The 27,064-nt window shown below is 34.4% G+C and overlaps 1 protein-coding gene across 2 annotated transcripts; it reads right to left on the bottom strand.

Moving 5' to 3' along the window:
- Nucleotides 1-176: 176 nt before the first annotated feature.
- LOC140527475 (bile acid receptor-like) lies at nucleotides 177-21,859 on the bottom strand. Of its 2 annotated transcripts, none has more exons than XM_072644437.1 (12): nucleotides 21,604-21,859; nucleotides 17,599-17,751; nucleotides 16,198-16,324; nucleotides 13,430-13,792; nucleotides 11,528-11,668; nucleotides 7,513-7,652; nucleotides 7,301-7,405; nucleotides 7,077-7,176; nucleotides 5,848-5,976; nucleotides 4,181-4,300; nucleotides 2,617-2,730; nucleotides 177-2,156 (listed from the first exon to the last, which is right to left on the bottom strand). In XM_072644437.1, the coding sequence occupies exons 3-12, from the start codon at nucleotides 16,259-16,261 to the stop codon at nucleotides 1,918-1,920; spliced, it is 1,515 nt and encodes a 504-aa protein (XP_072500538.1). In that variant the 5' UTR covers nucleotides 16,262-16,324; nucleotides 17,599-17,751; nucleotides 21,604-21,859; the 3' UTR covers nucleotides 177-1,917. The 2 variants fall into 2 exon arrangements, with proteins under 2 accessions (XP_072500538.1, XP_072500539.1); XM_072644438.1 differs by having other exon boundaries at nucleotides 17,599-17,721; nucleotides 21,604-21,693.
- Between the last annotated feature and the right edge of the window lie 5,205 nt (nucleotides 21,860-27,064).

The raw sequence follows: 27,064 nt of genomic DNA, 5'->3' as shown, positions 1-27,064 counted from the left end.
AAGTATTTTGTGCTTGGAGAACAATATTACTTTTACAAAAGATGTAAAAAGCATACAAAATATCAGCTATAAGGATTAAAAATAGAATTGGATTACATTTTCCCACTACATATTAAGGAGATGTTTTATCATGAAGTTTCCATATTTTTACATCATTCACAGATTTTCAAAACTTGATTTATGATAGATCACTTTCTTTACTGAGATGAATTGGGTGTTTGTATACATAATATAGTACAATGAAAAGTCAAAATACAGTACAAAAATGTGATCAAAATTTAGTATATTTTGCCACTTTATCAAAAATAGCATTGCCTAAAAAATGTATTACAGGGATAAGCTACTATTTTTTAATTAAAAGTTTTGGAGAAGAGGAATAAGGGAAAAAATTAAAATAAAATGGATGTATCTATAATAAAAAGGTAAGATTGAAACAAATAAAGGTGAAGGACAAGTAGAACGCCCCTTCCACCTATTTCCTCTTATATCACTTACAAAATATTGTAATAGGAATATATTTTAAAAGCTGAACCATAATAATTATGCTATGAAATTACTGCCACAAACTCCCTGAGAAACAGTACATTATAAAAAATAGGGTGTTGAAGGTTATCTCACTTAGTAGCGGTATTATGAGTGGTGAACCATTTAAACTCCATCAGTCCTAGTCTCCATATCTGTAAAATGAGGATTATAATACCTGTTGAATCTGCTTCACTGGGTTATTGTGAGCATCAAATGAGATCATGGATATAATATGCTTTGCATAGCTTACAGCCACTATATAACAAGTATCAGCTATGAACCTCTCTAATCCTATTTTTTCATCTCTAAGCTGATGATAAACACTACATCGATGTAAGTTTTTCTCTAACTACAACTATTTGCACCAGCTAGTCTTTTTCTTTCCTCATTTTATCTAGAAATTGTCTTCAGCTCCAAAAGTGATTTGAGGGTATATATGCTTGTCAATTTAATGGAGACAGAAAGTTTGAGAGGCTTGAGAGTGAATGTTGTAACCCAGGGAAGTCCTTAACTTCTCTCAGGTCATCATTAGTTCCATAAAAAGAACCAATCAATAATAGTAATATATAAGGACTTTTGTGCCTCCAACCAGTATGGTCTTAATTGTCCCTTCACTGATGTTAAACTGTTCTACAAAATAAGCAAGCACCAATGCTCTTTTTTTCTAAAAAGTTGGGTTTTTCACACACTAATCCTTTAACATTCATTCATTCATCCTCTGTGTCAAATGTTTTAAATGTTGAAGTACATAAAAAAGAAAGTAGAATTAAGAAAATGATATATAGTGACTAGATTAATGTAAATGACAACAAAACTAAAAAATAATTATTGTCATGATCTATCTTGCTCTGGAAAAACTGATAATAAAATATACCTCCCTCAGTCAGCCAGTCAGTCAAGTAACCAGGCACTTTGCTAAGGGTTAGGGATAGATCACCCCTATCTTTTGCTCAGTTTCGTAGGGGACACAATTGCAAACAGCTATATATAAACAGGATATATAAAGGGTAAACTGAAGATAATCTCAGAGGGAAGGCACTAAGAATAGAAGGACTTAGAAAGGCTTCTTTAGATGGTGAAATTTTATCTGAGATTTAAAGGAAACCAGGAAAGCTAAGAGGTAGAGATGAAGAAGGAGAGAAGAAAGGGGATTGTAGACATGAAATACAGATAAAAGTCCAAGTTGGCAGTGTCTTTTTCTGCTACAAGGTAAGATACATGGGGAGAACAGAAGGGGGAGGGAAGAGTGGTTAAAGGAAAATGATTGTAGTGTAAAAACACAAGTCACAAAATAAAACTTTTTAAAAATAAAGTAAATGAACAACTTGTGTTTCAAGAAATTTAAGAAAAAAACAAGGTGATGGTGGAATCTCAGCAATATTAAGTAGCTGTTCAGTGCATATCCCAAATCTCACAGAGTAAACTATTAAGTTTGGGGTCTTTGGATTTCCAGGTGATCAAAACTTCTGAATGGTTGTGATTCAGTGTTCTGAGTTCAGTAAGTCTTCCTATGAGACGAGCAAAATGTTGAGGATCTTCTGGATGATATATTTTTGAATATTTATACAATATTCCTAAAAGTGGTTCTTGTAGTTTTTCCACATGTTGCTTATTTTTAAGTAGTGGACGATCTGAAAAACAATACCATAATTATCTTAATATTTTCTGCTAAAACACAAAGAATAAGAATGAAGTTAGGCCTTAAAAGAAATTATATTTCTAAGAAATAAGCCACACAATAACTGTGTACGCAAGTACCCACTCAAAACACAAAATCGGCACAAGATGAACAAAAAAATCTTTGAGAAATGGAGGGAGGAGTATCTGAACCTTGAATTTCATCTCTGTGAACTCCCTCTACTGATGCAGACCAGAGGTTGCGTCTTGCCTGTCTATAGTTATACAACTAAATTATGTCAGAAGTAGAATTTTAATCCAGGTCTTCCTGACTCTAAGGCTAACTCTCCATCCACTAAACCACACAGTCTCTCTATTAATGTAATTGTAATTCATAAATTTAATATGCTTTGATTTCCAAATTAATAAGCATTTGGAATGTATTCTTTACTAATCTTTCATAATTGATTTTACCTGAAAAAAATACAGTTGTAGCTGCAAGCAGAGCATATTCAGTTTCAGTAACATTAAGTTCTCCCATGCTTTTGTAGAAGTAAAAGAGTGCAGTAATAAAATCTTCAGTAATGCCTTTGAAAATGTAAAAGTAAAAATATATCAATAAAAATTCAGTGCTGAATCAGACATTGCAATTTGCCATTTCTCAAAACAATTTAAGCATAACAGAATCTTAGAATCAGAAGGCACCTCCGACACCATCTAGTTCACCTCATTCTTGAGTAAGAATCTCCTTTACAATATGCCTGCATACCTATTTTGTTTTTGAATCACCGATATATTTTTAAGTGCCTTTTATGTGCAGGCACTGTGCTAAGCACTATACTAATAGTTCCAAATATAAAAAAGTTTCTCCTTATATTCTAAATCTTTGCACCTTCTATTAATCATTCCTTTTTCTGCTCTCTATAGTCAAGCAGAACAAGTCCAACTCCTCTTCTAAATAATAATATTTCAAATACTTGAAGGAAGTTGTCATGTCCTCTTGTGTTTTTTCTTCTCCAGCCTAAACATTCCCACTTCCTCACACCAGCATTCATATAGCAACACAGATGGGAAAAGGACAAGACTCCTAGTTCTGTATACTATACCTTTCTTAATGTAGCCTAGGATTACATTCCCCCACAAGGCAACCTAAGACTGGGCTCCCCCTCACCTGAGGTCTTTAAGCAAAGGCTGAATGACCCTTTGGTAGTACATCATAGAATTCTTTTTCAGGCGAAGCTTAGGGTACAGGACCTTTAAAGGTCCCTTCCAAATTTGATGTTTTATGATTCTGTCAATTAGATTTTTTGATGACCATGTCATACAGTTGATTCAGAAAGAGCATGCAGACCATGAAATCCCAAAGATTTTTTTCCAGATAAACATCCAAATCTCTTCCATTTTAAATTTAAATGAAGTTTTATTTTTTGTACCTACCTGTAAGATAAAATATATCCCTATTAAATTTCATCTTACTAGATTTGGCCCACCATTCTAACCTGTCAAGACTTTTTCAATCATAGGATGACAGACAGATCAAGGATTTAGAGCTAGAAGGCACCTTATAGATCATCTAGTCCAGGGATAGGGAACCTGCAGCCTTGAGGCTACATATGGCCCTCTAGGTCCTCAAGGGCAACCCTTTGACTGAATCCAAAATTCATGTGAAGTTTAGATTCAGTCAAAGGGTTGCCCTTGAGGACCTAGAGGGCCGTATGTGGCCTAGAGGCTGCCCTGATCTAATCTAACCTTCTCCTTTTACAGATGAAAAAAGTGAGGCCCAGAGAAATCAAATTACTTGTCTAAGGATACACTGATAATAAATGGTGGATCTAAGATTTGATCCCTGACTTATTAAGTCAAAATCCTGACTTGTTATACAACATATTAGCTATCCCTCTTAGCTTTTATGTCCTACAAATGTGATAAACATAAGATTTCTGCCCAAATCTTAGTCACTTGATAAAAATATCAGACAGAAAAGGAGAAGTAAGAACTCTCTTCCAATGTCAGTCAAGATTTATAATGTTCATTTTACCAGATGTGGTAGTAGAAGTCGGACTCTCCTCATTGTTAGGTGCTTCTATAGAATAAATAACACTTCGATCAGCATTCTGATGGTGATAATTTAGTGTATGATCAGAAAACCTTATAGCATCTGATGAGAGAAGAAAAACATGAAGCTTTGATTTTTAAAATTTGTTCTTCAAGCAATTCTGTTTTTTCTCTTTCATAGCCAAATGACCAAAATAGCATATCTGTTGGGTGTGACCATATCCATGAGAAACAGATGGTCTTTCCAGCATGTAACATAGCATCATTAAGATCTACTATGTTAGTAGATCTTAATAATTACTTGTTGATCAATTATTATCTTTACTTATTATTAAAATGTCAATAAAGTTCAAGCAATGTTTAATTAACTCTATTCAAATAGCAGGTAGAGAACAATTCTTCAAAGGTTCTCTATGATGCTTAAAATGCAGAATGACTTCCTTAAAAGTCAAGTCATTTAAAATGACAGTTTCAAATGTAATGAGAAATAGTTTTTTTTAATTGTTTATTTATTTTTAGTTTTCAACATTCACTTCCATAAGATTTTGAGTTCTAAATTTTCTCCCCCTCCTTCCCCTATCCCCTCCCCAAGATGGCATGCAATCTGATATAGGCTCTACATATACATTCATATTAAGCATATTTTCACATTAGTGATGTTGTAAATAGAAAATAGTTTTAAAGCAACTGGTATAGAATAGATGGCTTCAATGGCAGAAGAAAAACATTTACAATAAGTAAAAGTACTTGATTGCCATAATTGGTGACTGAATTTAACAGCATTTAATCAACATTGTTGTTGATACAGTTGTCAATATATAGCAATCAATCAACAAACATTTTTAAATCACTTACTATGTCCAGGCACTATACTAGGCACTGGAGATAAAAAAGAATAAAACAATCCCTACTCTGAAGGAGCTTACATTGTAATGGGGTGGGGGAGGGGGGATGACAAATATATTTATGTATTATGTATGTATATCCATGTCGAAATAAAAATATAAAAATACAAAGAAATTAAATATAAAGCAGTTAGGGAATCAAGAAAAATGTAGAAGATGGCAATTGAGTTGTGTCTTTGAAAAAGAAAGAATTCTTTGAGGGAGAGGTGAGGAGAGAGTTCATTCAGGTATGGGAGATGGTTAATGCAAAGGCACAAAGATAGTAGATGGGGTGTGGTATATGAGAAACAGAAAGGCAGTTGGATCTTAGAGTGCAGAAGGGAAATAATACATAAAGAGGGCTGAAAAGGAGGTTGGGTGAGGTTGTCATGATTTTTAAAAGTTAATCATAGGAGTTTACAGTTTATCCAAGAGGCAATAAAGAGTCATTAGGGTTCACTGAGTGCAGGAGTCAGATCTGTACTTAAGGTACTTTTAAGGTACATCAGCTTTTAGATGATAACCAAACCCATGATCACCAAGAAAGTATAAAGAAGGAAGAGAAGAGGATTCTCTTGAACACTCATAGTTAAATGATGAGCTAGCAAAGTGGGGAAAGAAGGATGGTAAAACATGAAGAAAAAGAACTAGGAGGAAATAGAATCATTAAAACCCCAGAGGGAAGAGAATACAGAAGGTGGTCAACAGTGTCCAATACAGAAGAAGTCAAGGAGGAGGAAACCCAAGAAAAGACTATCATATTTACTTTCACTGGCTGATGAAAGACACTCATTAAATTTTTGATTGTAGATTTGAGCAGAACGAAGGAACATTGCTTCAACTGTTGACCCCTTCAGCAATGCCATCTGATCCTCACTGGCCAAACTTTCAAATCCTGTAAGAAAAGATATCCATAATTACTGAAAGAAAATTTTCAACTATGGATTGAATTCAATTCAACAAACAACACTGTATAACTCCAAAGGTCAATAAAATACTTTTATTCATATTTGTGGTTTAAAAAATATTTTTAATGCTGCCTGGTTAATAAGGCTTTATACTATGACAAATACTAAGTGATATGGATAATGGAACTGCAAAGTTCTTATTTTGCAATATGTTGTCTGGATGAGTTTTTTTTTCTTTTTATCCATTAAATTAGTAGCCTGATTTTCTTATATTGTGGATTTTTTCTTTGTTTACTTCAGATTATATTTACAAAAATAAATCAAACACATATAAAAAAGCCAAATAAGTTGTTTGACCAACTTGATTATCAAGTTTATCGAGTCATTCAAAGACCAATTTTGACTAATCATTTTTACTGCCTTGATCAATTAAATCAGTCAAAATATTTTGGAGGAAAATTAGTATAATAGAAAGCATGTTGAATTATGAGTCAGGCCATCTGGGTTTGAATTCCTACCTAGTTATGTGGCTAGGAGGGAAATTACTTACCCTCAATTTGTTAATGTATTGCAGTGGAAAGCATATTGGACCTGGAGTCAAATGACCTGAGTTTGAATACTGGTTTTGCCATTCACTGCCTTATTACCTTGGGTAAGTCTTTTGGGGAACTTAGTTTCATCAGTTATTAAAAGGGAGGATGGATTCTCTGACATCTAAGGTCCATTCTAGCGCTAAGCCTATGATGCTACATTTCAGAGCTTAATTTTCCTCAGCTCTCAAACAGAGGTAACAATACCTACTTCACCTAATTGTTAGGAGGAAGATACTTTGCAGACCTTAAAAGGCTACTTAAATGTAAGTCATTGTTACTATATTGACACACTTATAGAAATAGCCTGAATGGAAAGATCAGGGATGTTAATTTTAAGTAACTTTGATTTTTCCCCCAACTTTGAAATCTTCAATAATTAGAAAGAACTGAAAGTTTTCTTTCTGTTTAAATTCCTCTACTCTCCTTAAAATGAGGGAATAAAATGAATCTGTTGAGTTTAGTGACTTTTTAAAAAAGTCTTCCAGGAAAACTACCTGGTAGTCTCTTCGTAAAATCCACCAACATCTGAACATGAAGCACTGCTGTCTCTGAAAGTCGCAAGAAACTTTCCTCAGGATTTGCATATTCCTGGAGCTAACAAACACAGAAATAGAATTAATGAAAATTAATTCTATAAAAATAATTGTCAAGATTTTATACTATTATGATGATGATATTGCTGATTACTCGTCATTTCTTGTAAATAATGCCCACATACTAATTTCTTTGCTTCCTCGAGTGGAATTGTGTATCTTTGATGAGCAGCCACGATGTGATCAATGAGCTGATGTTCCACTGGAGTTAGCTCGACTCTGTCCTGTAGCTTTAAGAGAATATAATGGGGGAGGGGGAAATCATGTATATAGTTTATGCCAAAAACAATTAAAGAAGCAGGCAATTAATTTAGTTAGTGAGGAGTAAAGTGCTTACCACTTTTCTAGATCTAGTTGTAGATGACACATGCTTATTATGTATTCCTTCTTCCACTTTGATGTTACAAAAAAAGCTGTTCTTCTGCTTGAAGTTTTTTCGAAGTCGTTTGGATTTACACTGTACTTCTGTTAGCAAACCTGTAATATTTCAAAATTCATATTTATAATGTGGACAAGGACCTTTGCTGAGGAAACAAGAATGCCTACAGAGGATGCCAGTTTTACCCCCTTCCTCTTCCATTGTTTCTAGTGTTCTCTTTGATGTTTATTGGAGAATTAAGGCAATTTGCCTATCCTGGTGCTCATTACTAGGATGGGACAGAACTCGGAAAAATAAATGAAAAGGGATATAAGAGTTTATCCCCCATTGAAAAAACTTGACAGGGGGTATGGACTATAATGGGGTAGGTTGGAGGGGGGTGGCACACAGCCTGTACCAAAGGCATGAAAAGAGTCAATGGAAATTTAAGTTTTATTTCTCTAATTCAGGTAGAAATCAACCTTATGTATGAGAAGTTTAGAACTGAAAGTGTTTAGAGCTACCATTTCTTCTATTCAGCACATAGACTTCAAAGGCTGTCCAACAAGAGACTGGTAAATGTGTTGATCTGTGTGGTACCTTGCACATATGAGGCACTTCTTAAACTCTTAATTGTTGACTGACCAATCCCAAGTCATGTTGACCTGGGAGCTCTTATTCAAAAAATAACTAACATTTCCTTGAAGAAGTAAGATCAGTAGTAACTAACAACAGTGGAAAACAGATTTAGCAACTACAAAGACAGAATGTGATAGCAGGAATAAGGGAAAGTAATCACAACAGAAGCAAGTACAGAGCAAAGCAGCAGAAGCAGGATAGCAAGGAAGTTCTTAGAACACAATGATGAGCCATATGAGCAGACAAGGAAGAAGGCACAGAGTTACAATGTTGAGAAACACACCAAGACCTTATTCTTCACTGAAACTGTGGATCATGTAAACTGTGTAGGTACTGAAGAAATGGGAAACCTTCCAAAGGGGTGGGTTGAGGGACTATTGAGCAAACCCAAGTTCTTTTTCTCTTTTGGGAATCCTCAACCCCAAAGTAACATTCAAAATCCAGAACAAGTGTAGAGGGACCTATAAGAGACAAAGTTCACTGGAGGAAAAAGTTTCTTTGACTGCTTATGAATCTTGTTAGTAATCCTTTTTGCATATTTTTCTCATTTGTTAGGAAATTTTTCTGTCCTACAGTTAGCTTGGTGCTAGTAAAGGAACTGGAGCTATTCTAGACAAAAACTATGTAAGTCAAATGGTGATGTTTCCAGGGGTGTGTGTGTATGTATCTGTGTGAGTGTCTGTGTGTGTGTGTGTGAGTGTGTGTGTGTGTGTGTGTGTGTGCAGAAGGCAGAAAAGAGTATAAGAAGCCTCCAACATTGAACTTGGTCTACATAGTATACCTTCAGATCTAGTGTAACCTTACAGGTTACATATAAAATTATTCCTAGAAATTCAGGCAATAATACCATGGTACTTTATATATATAGGTACTTCTATGAATCATCATCCTTTTAAAAAATTTCTTGTGTATCAATAATATATATCCATTAGGTTTTTTATTTCCTATTCTTTCTTTCCTTTGTTCTATCATGATTCATCTTCATTCATTCATATTCAGTTGTGAATCATGAATTCACCATAGTGTTTCATAGGAACTTGTCTCTCCAAACCAGACTATTCTACTCTAGACACACTATCAGGTTAGTTCTAGATTGGTATCAGCATACTTTACCAATTGATTTCTAAGGATACACAATGTGTACAACAGTCAAATAATCTTATCTATGTGTGAGGGTGAAACTTGGCTTTATATCACAGTGTCATGAGGGTATCTCATGAAGATGAAAATGAGCAAAGTCTCTTCTTTGTCTTTATAAACAGAAAAGGACATCAAACACTTTTGTTAAGTAGGAAATTTTCATATTTAGCTGGTTAGGCTAAATTATTTTTTTTACCTAAATAGGGCCTCTGTTTGAACTGGACTAGTCTAACACAAATGAGGAAGGGCATTATCCTCTTGTTAGTATTTTCTTTTAGGTATTAAAGTCATTCAAAAACATTTCCTCTATGCTTTACCCATGTGGAGTGATTCACTAAGGTGCTATGTTGTGATTGTCTGTGCTCAACTCCTTTTCTTCTTAATCATGGCATAGAGGTAGCCCTTCATTCTGAAAGGCTGAGCTTACAGAGTACAAGCTATGACAGACCTTATCACACTGGAAAGGCTTTGAATAATGGTTGGGTGACAGACTCAATGTTACCTGAAGGCCAGTCTAGTTACATGCGGAGAGATCCATCCCTAAATCAGACACAGAGCCACTAATTTCTCAGCTATGACAGCTCTTAAAATTGTAGAAAGGTTATATTAATGAGGGAATTGAAGATTTCTTAAGTATTGGGGGAGATAGTGTGCTACAGTAAGAAAAGTACAGAATTTGGAATCAAAGGACCTGAGTTTAAATCCAACTTCTGCCACTCACTTAACCTGCGTGACCTTGGGCAAGTCATTTCTTTGGACAACAGTTTTGTCTTCTATCAAATGAAAGGGTTGGACTCAATGACTTCTATGGTTCAATAATCCTATGTTGGGGGAAAAACAGAAGATAGCTTTTGCCTTCGAACAGCTCATTTATCTTCTATCTAGGGAAAGAAACATAGTCTACAAAAACATATTCTAGGTAAATAATTTAAAGGCCCTTGAAAAGTAATATAGAAATATTTCCAAATGAGCATGTAAGTTCTAAAAGAATATACAGAGAGAGATTTTTCAGGTAAAGTTAATCAGGGAAAGCTTCTAGGAAAAAATGAGTTTAGAGTCAGGTTTTTCATGACCTGAGGTTTACTAGTGAAGGAACCAAAGGCTTTACAAGTAAGAGAAATGTGTCAGGTCAAAAGGAAAGAGAAAAGTAAATTGTATGGGGGTGCTGAGGAGCAATAGGATTGGTGAATCAGGGAATCCTAATGGAAAACTAACGGGAACCTTGGAAAGTCAAGCTTCTATGTGTGAATTCCACATCATGGTTAGCAGGGACACATTCTGCTTTCTTTAGCAGAAGAGCAGAGTGACAAAATGGAAACAGTCTTTGTGGAAGATTGTAGCTATAACTGGCACAAATTAAAAGAAAAGCAAAAGGAAGCAATAAGAACAGGTAGGAGACTGTGATGAAGGGAGTTCAGAGTAGTGTGGTAACTGGAAATTAACAAAGAACGGACAGTTCTGGGAGATGTTACATAAAATCAACTGACAGAATGTGATCAGGTATGAGGTTAAAGGGGGATAAGAGGTGGTTAATTATCCTTCAAGACTGTGGCCCTACTAGGGAAGTTGATTAGCTTGAGTTTTATACACTATGTTTTATGTAAAAGCAGAACCTCAAAATGAAGCTATCCTCTTGGTGTCTATAGATGCAGAATTGAAAAAAAATTATTTTCAAACCACTCTTTCTAGATGCATTGATTTAACATTAAGGAAACTAATATCAATACAGGTATGAGTAAATAAAGTAAAAATGATCAGAAATAAAATTCACATGAATGTGGGGTGTTTATGTAAAAGTCAGTTATTATAGATAGCAAAAACCATTAACTCCCTAAATATGGGAATTAACCCTAACTTTAGCAGTTGCTAAACAACTAATATAAGTTCTGCAAATGTATAAATAAAGAAACAACTTGGATAGTGGCATTTAGTTCTCAATATGAGAAAAATAGTCATAGAAAATTATGGTTAGGACAAACAGGTAGTATAGTGGATAGAGTACCAGTCCTGGGGTCAGGGGGACCCAAGTTCAAATCGGGACCCAAGTTCAAATCTGACCCCAGATCCTTACTAGCTGTGTGACCCTGGGCAAGTTACTTAACCCCAAATGCCTCCAAAGTAAAGGAAGAGGTGGAGAAGGAAAAGAAGAAGAAGATGATGATGATGATAGTCAAAGAGAAATTATTGAAATAGAAACTGAGACTAGACTACTTACATTCTGCTAACATTCCCATTGCCTTACACTTTTTCAAACGGCACTCTTGACATTTTCTACGCATATACATGTCCATTTCACAGTGCCCACCATTCTTGCATCTGTATACCGCATTTTTGGTGATGCTACGACGAAAAAAACCTAAAGAATATTTCAAAAGAACTTCATTTTTATTTCACCACTGAGTGTTTGTGACAAATTAATATAATATTTAACATTGATATTTAAAAGGTCGCATGGAATATGGTAGATAAGAGGCCTAAGAAATATTAGGGCCTCAACCCAAGTCTTGCCTCTGATATGTACTGACTGTATGATTCTGGGTAAGTCACTTAGCTTTTCTGTGTTCCCCCTTCTCTAAGCCAGGCAACTCTCTTAAGACTGTCAACTATGCAGTATTTGCCTGTTTGCATAGGTAGAAGGCATTTCCTCTTCTAAAGCTTCCTTACATTGATGAAATCACAGGTCCAGACCCAAAAACATAGTATCCCTTTATCAAAAGGTTAAATAATAGAATTGACTAAATGATTTTCATTCACAGAAATTGGAGAAGTGGCATCCCTCCCCATGAATGTTTTATTTATCTTAAAACTGAATTTTCCTAGTCCTCCTCTTCATGAAACAACCTATTCAATCCAAACTGGTATTGCCCCATACACTGGTCATATTTGGCAATTGGTACTAAATATTTCTCACAGCTAGGGCAGCTAGATGGTACAGTGGATAAAGCATTGGGTCTGAAGTCAAAGATTCATTTTCCTGAGTTCACATCTGGCCTCAGACACTAGTTGTGTGCCCCTAGGCAAGTCACTTAATCCTGTTTGCCTCAGTTTCCTCATCTATACAAGGAGTTAGAGAAGGAAATGGCAAATCACTCCAATGTCTCTGCCAAGAAAACCCCAAACAGGGTCAGGAAGAGTTGAATGAGATTGAAAAACCACTGAACAATAACTTCCAGCAGCTAGAATCAAACCCTTTCTTCTACTACGTCAAGCATCACTTAAATCAGTGTTGTGACATGTTGTTGTTTTTTATAAGGTTCCTTAGAGTACCCATTTTGCATAAGGCATTTCTGGGAATGATCAGTGCATGAAGTCAAGCTCTTTATAACTCATCTGTAGTCTTAGTGAGTTGTACTGAGGTTCTGAGCATCTAAATGACTGGCCTCACAGAGGGCTGGTAGGTCAGAGACAGGATCTTAATGCAGTTTTTCTTGATTCCCCATGAAGCACCCTACCTATTAATACCATATCACCTTCCATGGATGGTAAACACTTATTTAGCATCAACTTCATCAGTTCAAGATTTTGTTCATTTGGAAATAAAAACAAAGCAATGAAGAGAGATTTTACAACTTCAAAAAGCTTATCTGGGTCATTTTTCACATTTTTAAAATTCGGGTTTTAATTTATCATATTCACTTTCAGACCTCTGATCAGCTTCATGGAAACTTAGATTTGGAAAGGACTTTAGAATCCACTTAGCCCAAACTCTCACCCATCACAAGAATTGTCCAGTCCAACATGAAGAGGTATAATTAGCTAAACCCAGCGTCAGACAACAGAAAGCAATTTCTATTATAACCTCAGACTCAATTAAGTGGAAATGTTTAAATTACTGTTACTGTTTAAATACTGAATAGTTTATTTAAATGTTACATTTTTGGTTCAAAAGAAATGAGAAACTGAATCTCCCTTCCTCACATTTAATTCTTTTCAATGCCATAGATTCTATCACAAGCGTTTCCCTATTGCTATGCCTATTAATCTCATCATTAATGACTGACTGGTGAGTATACTAATGACTAATGCCCACTTAAAAAGGAAAAATGGTCATATTAATCCGCATGCATAAAAATGCAGTTTTTACTCTAAATTTTTACTTTACTCTAATTTTCCTTACCTTTGCAACCTTCACAAGTAAGTGCATTATAATGATATCCTGAAGCTTTATCACCACAAACTACACAAAGTTCTTCTTGTCCTTTAATTCTCACAGAAGGATGAGTTAGTTTAGATCTTTTTATTCCTGGATATCCATCCTCAGCATCATGAGTAACCATAAAAGTAGGCTTATTGAATTCACTGGTGCTGAGTATGTACTGTCCATCATTATACTGTGAATCCAGACTGTATGTATTGTAATGACTGTGAGAAGGTGGAGACTGCAAAGCCGGAGAATACTGGACAGTTGAATACTGACAGTAAGGTGTCACTTGGTAATCAGGGTCCTGCAGCTGGTAATTGATCTGTTCTGGCATTACATCTATATTTCATAAAAACAACAACAAAAAAGAACAATTATATACAAGAAGTCAAAAAATTAGAGGTACTTTTAAATTCTAAAGTGTCTGCCATCAATCATTGTGAATTGTAAATATTTCACCCATTTCTAGAGGTAAACCTGTGTTCAGCTCAATCATTCCCTGAACCGAACACATATATTTTCCTTTCTTCTCTTCTACATTTCCCTTCATAGCCCACTGAAATTGTTTTAGAACACTGTGGCCAGGGCAGTGGAGGGCAGAACCAAAACATGATCTCTATACTTTGTCTTTTCAACACTTTTTTGTCTAAGTTTCCCAGATATTTCAAAGTAAGATTTTTGTGTTGGATTTCACCATACTTGTCAGTGCCCTTTTGCTCTTCAAGTTATCTTGTATTTATCTATATGTGTAGATGTTGTATCCCCTCAGTAGAATGTAAACTCCTTCAATACCAAGTCTGTTTCTGTCTTTATAGCCCCAGGGCCTACTGCAGTGCCTTACAAAAAACAAGCATTTAATAGGGAACCACTGGAGTTTATTGACAGTCAGGAAGAGAGGGACATGATCAGATCTGAGTATTAGGTAGATCACTTTGGCAAGTGAGCAGTGACTGGAGTAAGGAGTGGGGAGAGGCATGCAGACCAACTAGTAGGCTGTTACAATGGTCCAGAAGAGAAGTGTGATTAGGATTTGCAACAGGATGGAGCAGTATGAGTGAAGGGATGTATCGATGATGGCTTTTTGCTTATTGTTAATATACTTTTGCTTCTTAGTGGGAAGATCTTCCCCACCCATTCATGGGCCTGCCCATTAAGGGGAGTTTGAATAGCGAAGTTTTGTAGGAAGGCTTGTTTTGTTTTGTTTTAGAAGGCAGAAGAAAAACATTTATTTAGACACCAGAAAGCCAAATTCCAGAACCAGAAAGCTAAATCTGTCACAGTGACCAAGAAGTTAATAAATATGATCACCGCAGAGGGCAAAACCATTCCCAAGCCTCCCCCGCATTGCTGGGGCCTTCTCACAAGCAAACACTCATAAGCCTAAGCCTGAGCCTGGCCTTGCCTGCCTGCCTGCATCCTCTCTCCTTGCCCTGACCTCAATTCCCCCCCCTTTCTCTGGGTTCTGCTCCACCCTTCCTGTTCCACCCATTGAGCAAACTCTTCCCACCATATGTGTCTTAGGCCTCCAGGTGATTCCAGCAGGTCACATGGACCTATCAATGAAGGAGAAAGATTTTTCCATTTAAATTACTATTACAAGGGAAGAAGACCTATGAGAGAAATCTTGTGCAGGTAGAAATGATAAGATTTGGAAACAATTGAATGAATGTGATGGGAGAGAGAGCATGAGGAGTCAGGATTAGCTAAGACTGAGAGCCTGGGGACTGAGAAGATGGTGGTGTCACCTTGACAGCAACAGGAGAGTTCAGAAGAAAGAAATGTTAGGGGAGAGGAAAAATAATGAGTAAGTAAAGTGTTATAGATGCAAGAGATGTTCAGGCAATACTGGTGACTGTCGGATATCAAGGGAACTGTTATCATGGTACCCCATGTAAGTGATAAGGATATACCTGTTTTGAATAAATAACAAAAGTCTGACTTTTTATTTCCTCTAAAGCAGGAGAGGAACCTGCTGCTTTGAGGCCACATGTGATTCTCTAGGTCCTCAAGAGCAACTCTTTGACTGAATCCAAACTACACAGAACAAATCCCCTTAATAAAAGAATTTGTTCTGTAAAAGTTGGACCCAAGGACCTAGAGGGCCACATGTAGCCTCGAGGCTGCAGGTTCCCCACCCCTGCTCTAGAAGCTTATGTTGCCCTGACCGAACATCAGATTTAATGCTTTGATTTAGGATTGTTTAACTCAGAGTTAATAGTCTGACTAAAAACTAATAGTATCTGTAGTTTTCTGGCAGAATTTGACAGGTGAAATGTATAGGCAGTATTATACACCATTGAGACTTTTATGTCACAGTAGGAAATAATTCAGCCTCTTGTATTCCCTTTTCTCATATATTTCCTTTATTATATCAATACCAATATATTCTGTTTAATTCAACAAGTATTTTTTATCACCTACTGTCAGTTTCATTTACTAAAAGGCTTTACTAAAGAGCTTTATTTTCATGAGCACCTGCTCATGAAAATTATTCCTCATTTTTGTTGATTCTAATTATTAATTAATAATACATATTCTAAATGTTATATATTTTGCTCATTAGACTTGAATTATCATATCTACATATTTGCCTATTTTGGCATACTTTAAGTTTCTTGCAGGCAAGAATTTGGTGTTTGGGCTTTAAGTGTTAATTTCCAAAGAAGTTTTTACACCTTATATATATTTTCTACAGGTGGCAAAAGTTTTGTTTAATTTTTACATTGGGAGATTTTGTTACATACCATAATACTGCATAGGTTCAGCAAGACAGAACCCATCTGATACTGTCACGTAAGTATCTGCCATATTCTGGTCCAGCTCCTACAGCTTCATTTACTTCAGTACACAATGGGCTTTTAAGAGTAAAACCTAAGGGAAACAAATTCTTTGTAGGTTATTTTAAAGTATGGTTTTGAAATTCAGTAATAATTTATAAAGGAAAGATAATCCTTTCAAGAGATTGAAGGAAAGAATTTAGCTTAACAGGAAACAATACTAAGCCAACGAAGAAATATCTATATATACTTTTGGTAGAAAAGTCTTGGCAAAAACTGCAAAACCTAAGTCAATTGAAAATGAATTCTACCAGTTTCTCAACATTCTGTTCTTTGAACTGAATTTTATAAATGTTGATATTAATTCATAATGTTTTCTGATAGTTTTAGCATATAACTGATGCTAACTGATGATTCAAGGAAGACAAAAATACAGTTGGAAATATTTATGGAGTTGAAAAAATAATTTTAGTCAGCAGTCTTTATCTTCCAGTTGTTTTATAATTTATATTGTAAAACTCTGAAATATCTGTGATTTTGTCAATGTTTCAATTCCCACCACTAATATTGTATGGTCCTTAAGCCCCCTTACAGCTCCAAATCCCTTTTTTACAACCTTTCCACATTTCATGAGTTTCTGTGGCTGAAAAATTCATATCCTGATGGTCAGCCATCTAGTAATAATCCTATACTCATAGGTTTTTTCAGTTTGTTAAGACTTCTCTGAGTCTGACCTCTACTAACACAGCTTTTCAAAACCCAGGGTTACATCCTCAGGATGAGGCAATAAAGTTGGGTTAAGATTTTGGGGAATGAAGTTATAGATGTATTGTTGTTGGTCATTTCAGTCATGTGTGTGACTCTTCATGATCCCATTTGAGGTTTTCTTAGCAAGGATGATGGAGTAGAGTCATTTACAGATGAGGAAACTGAGGCAAAGAAAAGTGACTTGCCCAGGGTCACACAGCTAGTAAGCATCTGAGGTCAGATTTGAATTCAGAAAAATGAGTCATTCTGACTCCACGCCTGGCACTCTAAACTCTGCACCACCTATCTGCCCAAGTTATAGATATTTACTGATTAGTTTTCACAATATCCTGAATTGGTAATGATCTAAAGAAAAGTTTCACGTTGCCCAAATAATAATTACATGGAATTTTAAGTGCTTTCTACTCATAACACTTTTAAAATATATTAATTGCTAGGAGAGGAAGTAACAAAAATTTAACACTAGAACTGATGTGGAGCAAAATAAGTAGAACCAAGAGAATAAAACATAATGACAGTAATAATGTAAATGAAAAGATCATTAAAAGAAAATTGAATTTTGGTCATGGGAAAACCAGTGAAGATCCTAGTGAAGCATACCTGCTCTGTCATGGCAAAGAGGCAAGAAACTGTCAGGATAGAATATTGTGTGTAGCATCAGAATAGGTTTCCGTACTGCATGGTGCTTTATTTTTTTTTCCTCGTCACAAGGGGAGCTTTGAGCTGGAGGAGATGAGGTGAGAAAAGACTGTGCTGTAAAGACAAAAATGTCAATAAAATGGGGGAGGGGGAAATCAAGTCTGCTTTTATGGGGAAACAAACCACTTGACTACCAAAGAGAGAATTCTAAGAACAGTGGAGTAACTTCAAGAATAATCAATCATGAGAGCAAGACAAAACTTTGAATAACATTCTGAGAAGTAACTGGGAGTGAAATAATCATCTGATCTAGCAATATGATATTTAAGAAAGAGCAGTAAGAGGTATAGTGTTCATTGCATTATAGTACCCTTACACCTGTTATTTCAAAGTATTATCCAAGCAAAATGTCTCTTGAACTATTTCTAGAAGTTCCTTGAAAGAATATGATCCTCGTCGTTAAGATTGCTTCATTATCTTCATGCTCTAGCCCATAAATGACAAATAATTATGAATGACAAGCAGTTCAAAAGGTCTTAATCTCCCTGCATGAACACATTGAGTGGTAAAGTTTTTTAATGATATGGAATATTTCTACTGCCAGCCATCTTCATTAAAAATTATATATTTTTCTGTTGTTAGTTACAGTAAATTTCATTATTTTCACCACTTAAGGATAATGACTTATCCATGTGCATAAATAAGACAAAATGAAATTATTTTTTAAAAATCTTGTCATTAGGCTACCCTAACAAGTTAATTTCCATGAACACAATGATTATAGTGTAATCATTTACTTTGTGTTGTTATTCATTAGACACGTGCAGAAATGAAAATATGTTTTCATTAGGATTCTTCAGGTAGTAAGGCATCATCCATCAAATCCTAGGTTCTTGTTAAAAACAGTTGAACCTTCTAGCCCTACTTAGAACAAATTAAGATTTAATGGATGGAAACACAGTAACAGTCATTATAGAATGATTTCAGATGGGGCAAAAAAACAAAAAAAAGAAAGTGATACCCTAAGTAAATTGTTAACTTGTTTCTCCATATCTTTAACATGATGATCCTCTCAGAAACCAATCAATGTCAACAACAGCGTCAGTCACCACACACTTTATTCAACCACCTATTAATCTCAATAAGTCTTTCGGTTTCCTACATTAAAGGAACTTGGATATACATGTGTAACCATTCTGTTATAGGGAAGGCTGCTCTTTAGCTACCATCAGTTGAGTCTCAATACAATTTCAGATACAAGGTGAAAAATTAAAATATGTCAACAACTACAATTAGATGTGAAACCTATAAGGACTTACTCTTTTTTTTACCACATTTTATTTTTTTAAACAAAGTATCACTCAAGCTGTTTCTACACAATGGCAGCCATCCAAACAATACTGAGATTCACTGAGTGTTTGATGATGTGCAGACAGCATTACCTGAGTGACAATTTAATTTAGAAATACTGTAAAGGAAACCTGATAAAGCGATTTTTAAAAATTAATGATAGTTTGCTTTTTATTGACTAGTGATTTGAATACTATATATATGAATATATGTGTATATAACAATTTACACAAGAGCCTTTCCATAATGCCATTGTTAGCGTCTGTGTCATGTAGCTATAACAGGTGACATTATGACAAGATATTTCCAATACTTCTGACAATTAGACATCTTTAGACAATGTCCATAAGAGATCTATATACCACATCAAATCATGGACTGATGTGCCAGGTTCTAATAGTGTGGTTTCAGTATTCAAAATAATGCACACATACATTGTTTTCTGTTTGACAAATTTTTTTACTCCAATTTTTTCTTCAGACCTTTGTTGTACATTACAAGGAGATCAATCATATGTGTGCACATGTGTTTATGTTTAACCATAGCACACAAAAACAGGACTAAAGTATTAAATCACCAGGTTAAAGTCTGAAAATATTTCTGAAAATGATTAATAATGTGAATAGAGCAATGTAATTAAAAACTAAGTTGGCAAGTAAAGTGAAAAGTTACAATGGACCTGGAATGCTGCTGTTTTATTATCATTCCCAGTAAATATTTGCTTAAAACAGAAGTCACTTAGTTAAGAAGGGTGCTCTTATCAGTGGGATCAATTTGGCATGGACAAAGTCTACATTTTTTCCTTCGATAATTTTTTTCAAACTGGACATATATATGAGTGTGTGTATTTTGTTGCTATTTTTAAATATTTACATTTTGTTTGCCTTACCCTAAATTCAGTTGTCTTAAAATATGTCCACATGTGTAAAAAAATAGAGTCATTATACAATGATTCATGGCTTTTAAACTGATGTATTAATTATATTTTAAATCATAAAGCAAAATGCAAATGTCTGAGTTAATAACTCTGAAACTTATGGAAAAATCAATAAAACAAAAAAGTTGTCGAAATGAAAGTATTTCAATAGAAAACAGTTTTGTTTTCACTTTAGCTACTTCTAGCTAGTGATGTCAATCCTACATGAAAACTTAGTTTTAAATCTTACTTCTGTCATGCTAAGGTTTTTAAAAACCCAACTCTTTCTTAAATAATTTATTAGATTTATAAGATGTAAACTACTAATTGGAGAGTTGGGGGTAATACATGATTTAGGTGGTAATTTTTGACACTTCATTGACTATGATTTTCTGCTCTTATCCTTGCTTTGAGAAGTATTAAGTACAGTTTGGAGGAGAGGAAGCCTGCATTTTGGAGGTTAATTATTCTATAAAAACCAAATAATTCCTACCGTGGAGTAGAATATCCAACCTGTGCATGACTAGGTAAGTGGGGAAGAAAAAAAAGAGTGACTTAAACAGGCAGCTGTGGACTGGTGGGATGTCTTCCTGATCTGCGAATTTGTCTTATTTAAAGTCACTGCTCCTTTATCTGTACAGAATTATTTTGCCCTATGTAATAAACTATATCTGAAGAAAAAAAAGAAGTAATGAGGATTTCTTTTGGAAATGTGAAACAATTTTTAATTCTATCTAGTTTTTGCAATCTTCAATTATATGAAAAATTTTCTATTGTTTTCTGCTTTAAAATACCTGTCAAATATTTTAAATATATGTATATATATATATATATGTAAAGGGTTGTTCTAATTAGAAGTGATATTTGTTCAAATAATTTTCACAGCTTAAATGGGATAGAACAAAATATTAAAGTATTAAAACTTTAAGACCAATTTGAAAATTACTTTAAAACTGAAAAAAAGATGCTTTAAGTCAAATATGTAGAGGTAGACTATAAACAATTTCCTCTCAAGTTCTATCCTATTTAGGTCTATTTTCATACTTGTAGAACAATAATCTCTCCAACCCAGACTTGGTTCTCTTAAAGACTTTTTTTAAACTATATTTCAAAATGTTTGAATGTATATATAAAGATTTTGGCAATTGCTTCAAAAAAAGAAAACCATGGGTTTCCTGGGGTTTGTAAATATTTTCACTAAAGATTTTTTGCATATTCATTCATTATAGTAAAGAATTGTTTTAAGTAGCTCACTCACCTACTAAGTAGGTTCTAACTAACTAGGGTTCACTAACCCTAAATGCTGAGTGTTGCATTGCCTCCTGTAATTCCAAAATTCTATTATATTAGAAGTCACCTTGAGTCGTGGCATAGTGTAGCAATGTCTTGATATTGTAGAGAATTAAGAGTCCCCTGTGTCTATATTTCTTATCTTTATGAAAAAATACATTCTTTTGAAGAGTCAGTACATTTTTAAAGAGTGAATTTGTTTATGTAACAAAAATTAAACTAATAAAAGTGGAAACCACAAGTCTATAAAGATATCAGCTTTTCATTTACATTCTATAGCTTAACTTACAGTTGGAAGCACATAACAAATACATGCTATCAAGAACAGATAAACAATGTCTAATCTAAATTGAGACAACCTGGAATTATACAATTCAGAGTTCTTTTGAATGCATAAATAAAATACTCACAGATGGAGACCAAACTACAGCCTGTCCTCTTCCACACAGAGTGGAGTATATTTTGATTCAGCAATTACTTCAACTCCTTGAAATCCAGCTGGAGCAAATTGGGCTTTTCCCCTATTTATCAGGGTTTAGGTTTTCTTTCTTTCTTCCTTTTTCTTTTTTTTTCATATACTTAGGCTCCAGACATTCTACAGAGCAATGCTTCTGCTCTATCTGAGAGACAAACTTCCCACACAGCACTCCTTAGGGTCAAAACAAGGGCAACTGCAAGTTGACATAAATCAAATAATAACTGGATCATCAGGGATGGAGGCCTTTGGGACCTTCACGTCACACTTTCCCAGAGTTCTCTATTATTTACTTAATAAATATTTTGTTTTCTTGATAGACTTTGACGTTCTCCCATGTTGGTTGCAAAACACTGGTATCTCTGCTCACTAATAGGTAATGTACACAGTCAAATCTCATTAATCCAGACTCTACAAATTTAGAATTTCTGATATTCAGCCCCAATTTTATCTTCACATTATCTAAGAAGAAAGTATTTACTAAGTAAATTAGCATAAATAAAATTTCAAGGCTCCTATTTAAGTAATATTTAGGATTTCAGCAGTTTAGCTGTTCACAACTGGATATGTTTATTTTTTAAAGCAACACAGGGCCAACTTGCTGCACTGTATGTAAATGTATTTCTTTAAATACATTAATACAAACTTTTCAAGAATTCATATGGTCCTCCCTTCCCTATCAGACTAAATTAATTAGGCTTTATCACATGACTAAGATGACTAAATGAGGGCCCATATAATGGATTTATTTTGACTTCTATAGAATACTGGACTCCAGAATACTGGACTTGGAATTGGGAAGATCTATGCAGCTTCAAATCCAGCCTCAGATATTTTTTAACTCTATAACCCTAGGAAAATACTTAATTTCTCTGGGCCTCTCAGTTTCTTCATCTTCATTTCTAAAATGGAGTTTTAATAACTTCTACTTCAGCAGAATGGTTTTAGGATCAAATGAGAAAATGCATGTCTAGGTCTTTGAAACCTTAAAGTTTTTCTTTTTTTTACTACTTTTATTTCAGTCCTTTAAAATGATTTATTACCTTTACTTCATACATATAATCTATTTCTTTTAATTATTTTGTGGAGCAATAATATTAATCCAACCAAGCCTTGGTGAAAATATTCTAATGTACTAGCTGTTAGCTTTTCTAATTTTGTAATTTACATTTAATCCAGAATTATGAAGCAAACTTACAAAATCCACTCTACACCAGTACATAGTCTTTCTACTTTACTTCCTTATTTTATAATAATATTCTGGATATGCTTTAAGATTAAAATTCATACCCAACATAACGTACATAAAGATTTGTAGAAAGTTAACATAGGCCACTTTGTTAAATAGTTAAAACAGAATGTGATTTTAAAAAATATTACTCTCAGCTATACAGGCATGCAGCAATCTATGACACATAATGATATTTGGTGCAGAAAAATGTTTAGGATATTTATGCCATGAATCAAGAATTCGTGGTTTTGAAAGACAATAATAAAATGATCAGAAATGAAGAAGAGAATTCAAGTCAATAATTTCAACTTTGTGAATTTGGAGTCAGGAGACCTACATTGGAATCATGGTTCTACCACTGATTAAAGCCTGAGTAACTGGGCAAATCTCTACTGCCCTTACAATCCTAAATCTATGCACCTATGAAATATTAAGCTGTGTACAAGAATAGAAAATTAAGGATAGATATTTAGAACTGGCGCTTTCTAATCAGATAGAAGCTAATGGAATAACTAATCCATCATACTTTTTTTTTAACCTGGGAAATTTACCCATGGCTAGTATGGTGAGAAACAGGACAATAGAAGGGAATTTTATTTCTTCATCTACAACACTGCTTGTATTTGTATGTATATACATATATATTTCTTCATTTAAAATCTTGCTTATATGTATATGTATATATACATATAAATATATGTGTATGTATACAAATATATATGTAATTCAAAAATTTAACTAATCTAATAGGTCCTATACAGGCACATATTTGAATATAATCCTTAACAGAAACAGGGAAAGAACGCATAACCCTCTGGCAATAACTGGGGATAAGACTGTCAGTGTGCCCAGGCAAACCTATTTCTCCTTGGAGCTCCAATAAGGGTAGACTACTTTTCACATAATTCTGAAAACTGGAAAAACAAATTATGAAAACACAATTATGAAAATTCTCAAGCCCTTTATTTTGCAGAATATTTTCCCAAAGCAAAATATCCTATGGACTACTGTCTCCACATCTCACCTGCCAAAACAAAAAAATGACAATCCAAATCTCATCAAAATCATTGAAAATGATGACATTTCTTTTGATAAGATACCAGTGAGGGCTTTCATAACTAAATAGTTCCCCTATCTACCCTAAGACCAGAAAGCAAAAGATAAACTACCTGAAATATCCTCACAAACCACTAATGGTCTTCAAGCCATACTTATTAGTGGAAGAAAATTTTCTCCCATTTTGCAGTACTTTTCCAAAGACATGATCTGCAGCTGGAGTCCTTGTTAAGGAATGTAGTAGTGCTATGTGGTGCACTTGAATGTCCTGAAAGATCTATAGATACTAACATTTAATGTAGGACAAATAGAGTATATTTTGCCTTTTATTATTGTTTCTTGGAGGGGGCAGAGCAGGGTGGGGCTAAGGATTAATACTCTAAATCAGGAGGCAGAGAAATGTCTAAGATGTAGGTGGAATAACTCTCCCCCTACCAATTAAGCATTTTTTCCCAAATGTTTGGAGTTTCTAATGGTTAAAGGAAATCATGTTCAGCACAGCTGGATCTTTTCTACATAATTGACCCATCCTGCTTGATCTGGTATTGGATTGTTTACTCCATTTTAGTAATTAACCATTATCAGCCTCATTAATGAAACATAAACCACCTCTTATAATCATTTATAAAACACTTGTCAAACAAAATTTAAACAAAGAACAGGATCCCGGCAAAGTAACAGCCTTTTAAAAGCTACTGAAATGGATTACAAGAGTCAATGTGGTTGGTTACTTTCTTGTTGTTTCCTATTTTTTAAAAGAGAAGACTAGGAATGTACAATAATATTCTTGGCATAAACAGTCAAGTGCTTATTTGAAACCTCTTATACAAGGATAATTATATTTGTACAACAATGCTGATCTACTGATGTAAACTCCTGGGTTTTTTTTCAAACATTTATTTCTCCCAAAATTATATAAACCAGAACCCATGTATTCATTCCACCTTGAAAGACATTATTGTTCATTCTACTTAAATTTTTGTTGAATAAGGGGGGAAAGAAGCATGGGAAATGGTTTAGGTTATATTTGTTATCAGCTGACGAGCAAAACTGGGAAAGCTAATTTATATATAAAACATCTGGCTTTGGAAGGGAAGGTAAGAAGTATTTATTAAGTGCCCACCATGTGCCAGGCACGGTGCTAATATTTAAAAATATTATTTCATTTGACACAACAACCCTGGGAGGTAGGTACTTTACAATTGAAGAAATTAACAAAGGTTAAGGGACTTGTCCAGGGTCCTATAGCTAGGAAGTATCTGAGGCTGAATTTGAACTGTTTTTCTGATTCTAATATTAGCACTCTATCTATTGTTCTCTTCTTGCTGGGCTTCATATTTATGTTGTGCTAAGTCTGTCTGTAGGAAGGGAGTTCCCCTCTCTGTTTTTGTTTGGCTTCCCTCTAGACTGTCCTTTTCTGATAGAGGCAAATATATATGTATAAATAAATCTATACATACTGCTTGGTAAATTTTTTAAAAATCACGTCACTGATATATATATATATATATATATATATTAAGCACAGAAAATGAACAACATTGTTATTCAATGTTACCATGGAATTTTAAAAGTTTAAAGAGAATGTATAAAATTATTTAACATAATTGCCTAATAAGATTATGTTCCTTTTCACAACACAATTCTTAGGTAATGATTGTTCTGTTTTATCCATCTAAATATGTGTATTGATAATGAATGAGGAAAAGAAGAGTGGAAAGTTAAATCAAAATATGAAGAATAATATTATTATATGTGTGAATCAATGTTAGGAGGACACCTAGGCAGCTTAGCACCATGAATAGTGATGGGCACAGACCTAGGTTCACATCTCATTTCTAACACCTACTTGCTGAATGACTGAGCAAGTCACTTAAGTAACTTAAGGAACTCTCTGGGACTTACCTCTTAAGTCTTTAGGAGGAAAAAGTTATCCAATTAACAAGCATCTATTAAGTGCCTACAATGTGCCAAGCACTGTACTAGGTACTGGGGATACACCAAAAAAATGAAAGAGTTCAGTAGTAAAGACCTAGAAACAAAGCAGATATTCATCAACTGAGGAATTGCTAAACACTGATGGAATGGCAGAATACTGCATTGTAAGAAACAATGAATATAATGAAAACAGAGAAGCATGAGAAGACAGGTAATGATGCAACAGAAAGTAAACAGAATGAGGAAATCATTATACACAATGATTACAACAATGTAAATGGAAAGAACAAGGAGGACAAAATAATTTTTTAAAAATTCTATGATGTTATGATGGTCATATTTGGTCTCCAAAGTGTGAGAAGGAATTTCTTTCCCTTCTTTGCAAAAGTCTGGGGACCATTGGTGTAGAACACAGCGTGTCATGTCAGACTTTTTTGATAAGTTTGTTAGTGTTAATGAACTGAATTGAGTTTTTTCCTTTTTTTTTTCTTTATTGTAGGTTATGTCTCTCTAAGATGGCTCTCCAGAAGGAGAGATACAATGGTAAATACAAATGACATAAAAAATGAAGATATCAAAATTAAGGTGTTTTTTTTTTTAAAGAAAACCTTTATCCTCAAGGAGCTTTTACTCTATCAGAGAAGTCAACATGTACTGACATAAATACATACAAAATAAATTCAAGGTAATTTGGAGGAAGGACACTAGCAGGTGGGATAAAGAAGACAGACGTCTACAAGATGGCACTTGAACTGAGTTGTGACAGAATCAAAATATTTGAAGAGGTGGAAGAGAGAGGGAGCATACTTCAGGCATAGAATACAATAAGTAAAAAAGAATGGGAAAAGGTCAGTGTTGTATGAGTAGAGAGAAAGGGACACACACTCAAGATGTCATGGAGGTAGAAATGACAATATTTGGCAACTAACGAAATGTATGAGGCAAAAGGATGAGAAGTCAATAATAAAACTAAGTTTATCCTAGAGATTTCAAGTAGGATTTGTCTAAAGAAATCAATGTGGCTACACAGGAGACTCATCAACAACTTAGATTTTTAAAAGGAAGGTACAGATTTCCAACTTACATAACCAACATGATAGAGGACTAGACATTTTCTCTGCTTTTCATGACTTCTCAAACCTCTCCATGGTAGATATTATATGGGAGAAAT

Source organism: Notamacropus eugenii, chromosome 2 (genome assembly GCF_028372415.1).
Source record: "Notamacropus eugenii isolate mMacEug1 chromosome 2, mMacEug1.pri_v2, whole genome shotgun sequence".
Classification (NCBI taxonomy): domain Eukaryota; kingdom Metazoa; phylum Chordata; class Mammalia; order Diprotodontia; family Macropodidae; genus Notamacropus; species Notamacropus eugenii.
The sequence above is the reverse complement of the archived record's forward strand: the minus strand, read 5'-3'. Positions and strand labels throughout refer to the sequence as shown.

What these genes read in the sequence shown, in the direction of transcription:
- LOC140527475 (XM_072644437.1), bottom strand. Translation starts at nt 16,261, where the DNA reads ATGGCAGATACTTACGTGACAGTATCAGATGGGTTCTGTCTTGCTGAA. An exon ending in AATGGGAATGTTAGCAGAAT is followed by an intron (nt 7,653 to 11,527) that starts GTAAGTAGTCTA and finishes GAAATATTACAG; the next exon opens with GTTTGCTAACAGAAGTACAG. An exon ending in GACTTCTACTACCACATCTG is followed by an intron (nt 2,731 to 4,180) that starts GTAAAATGAACA and finishes ACATTTTCAAAG; the next exon opens with GCATTACTGAAGATTTTATT.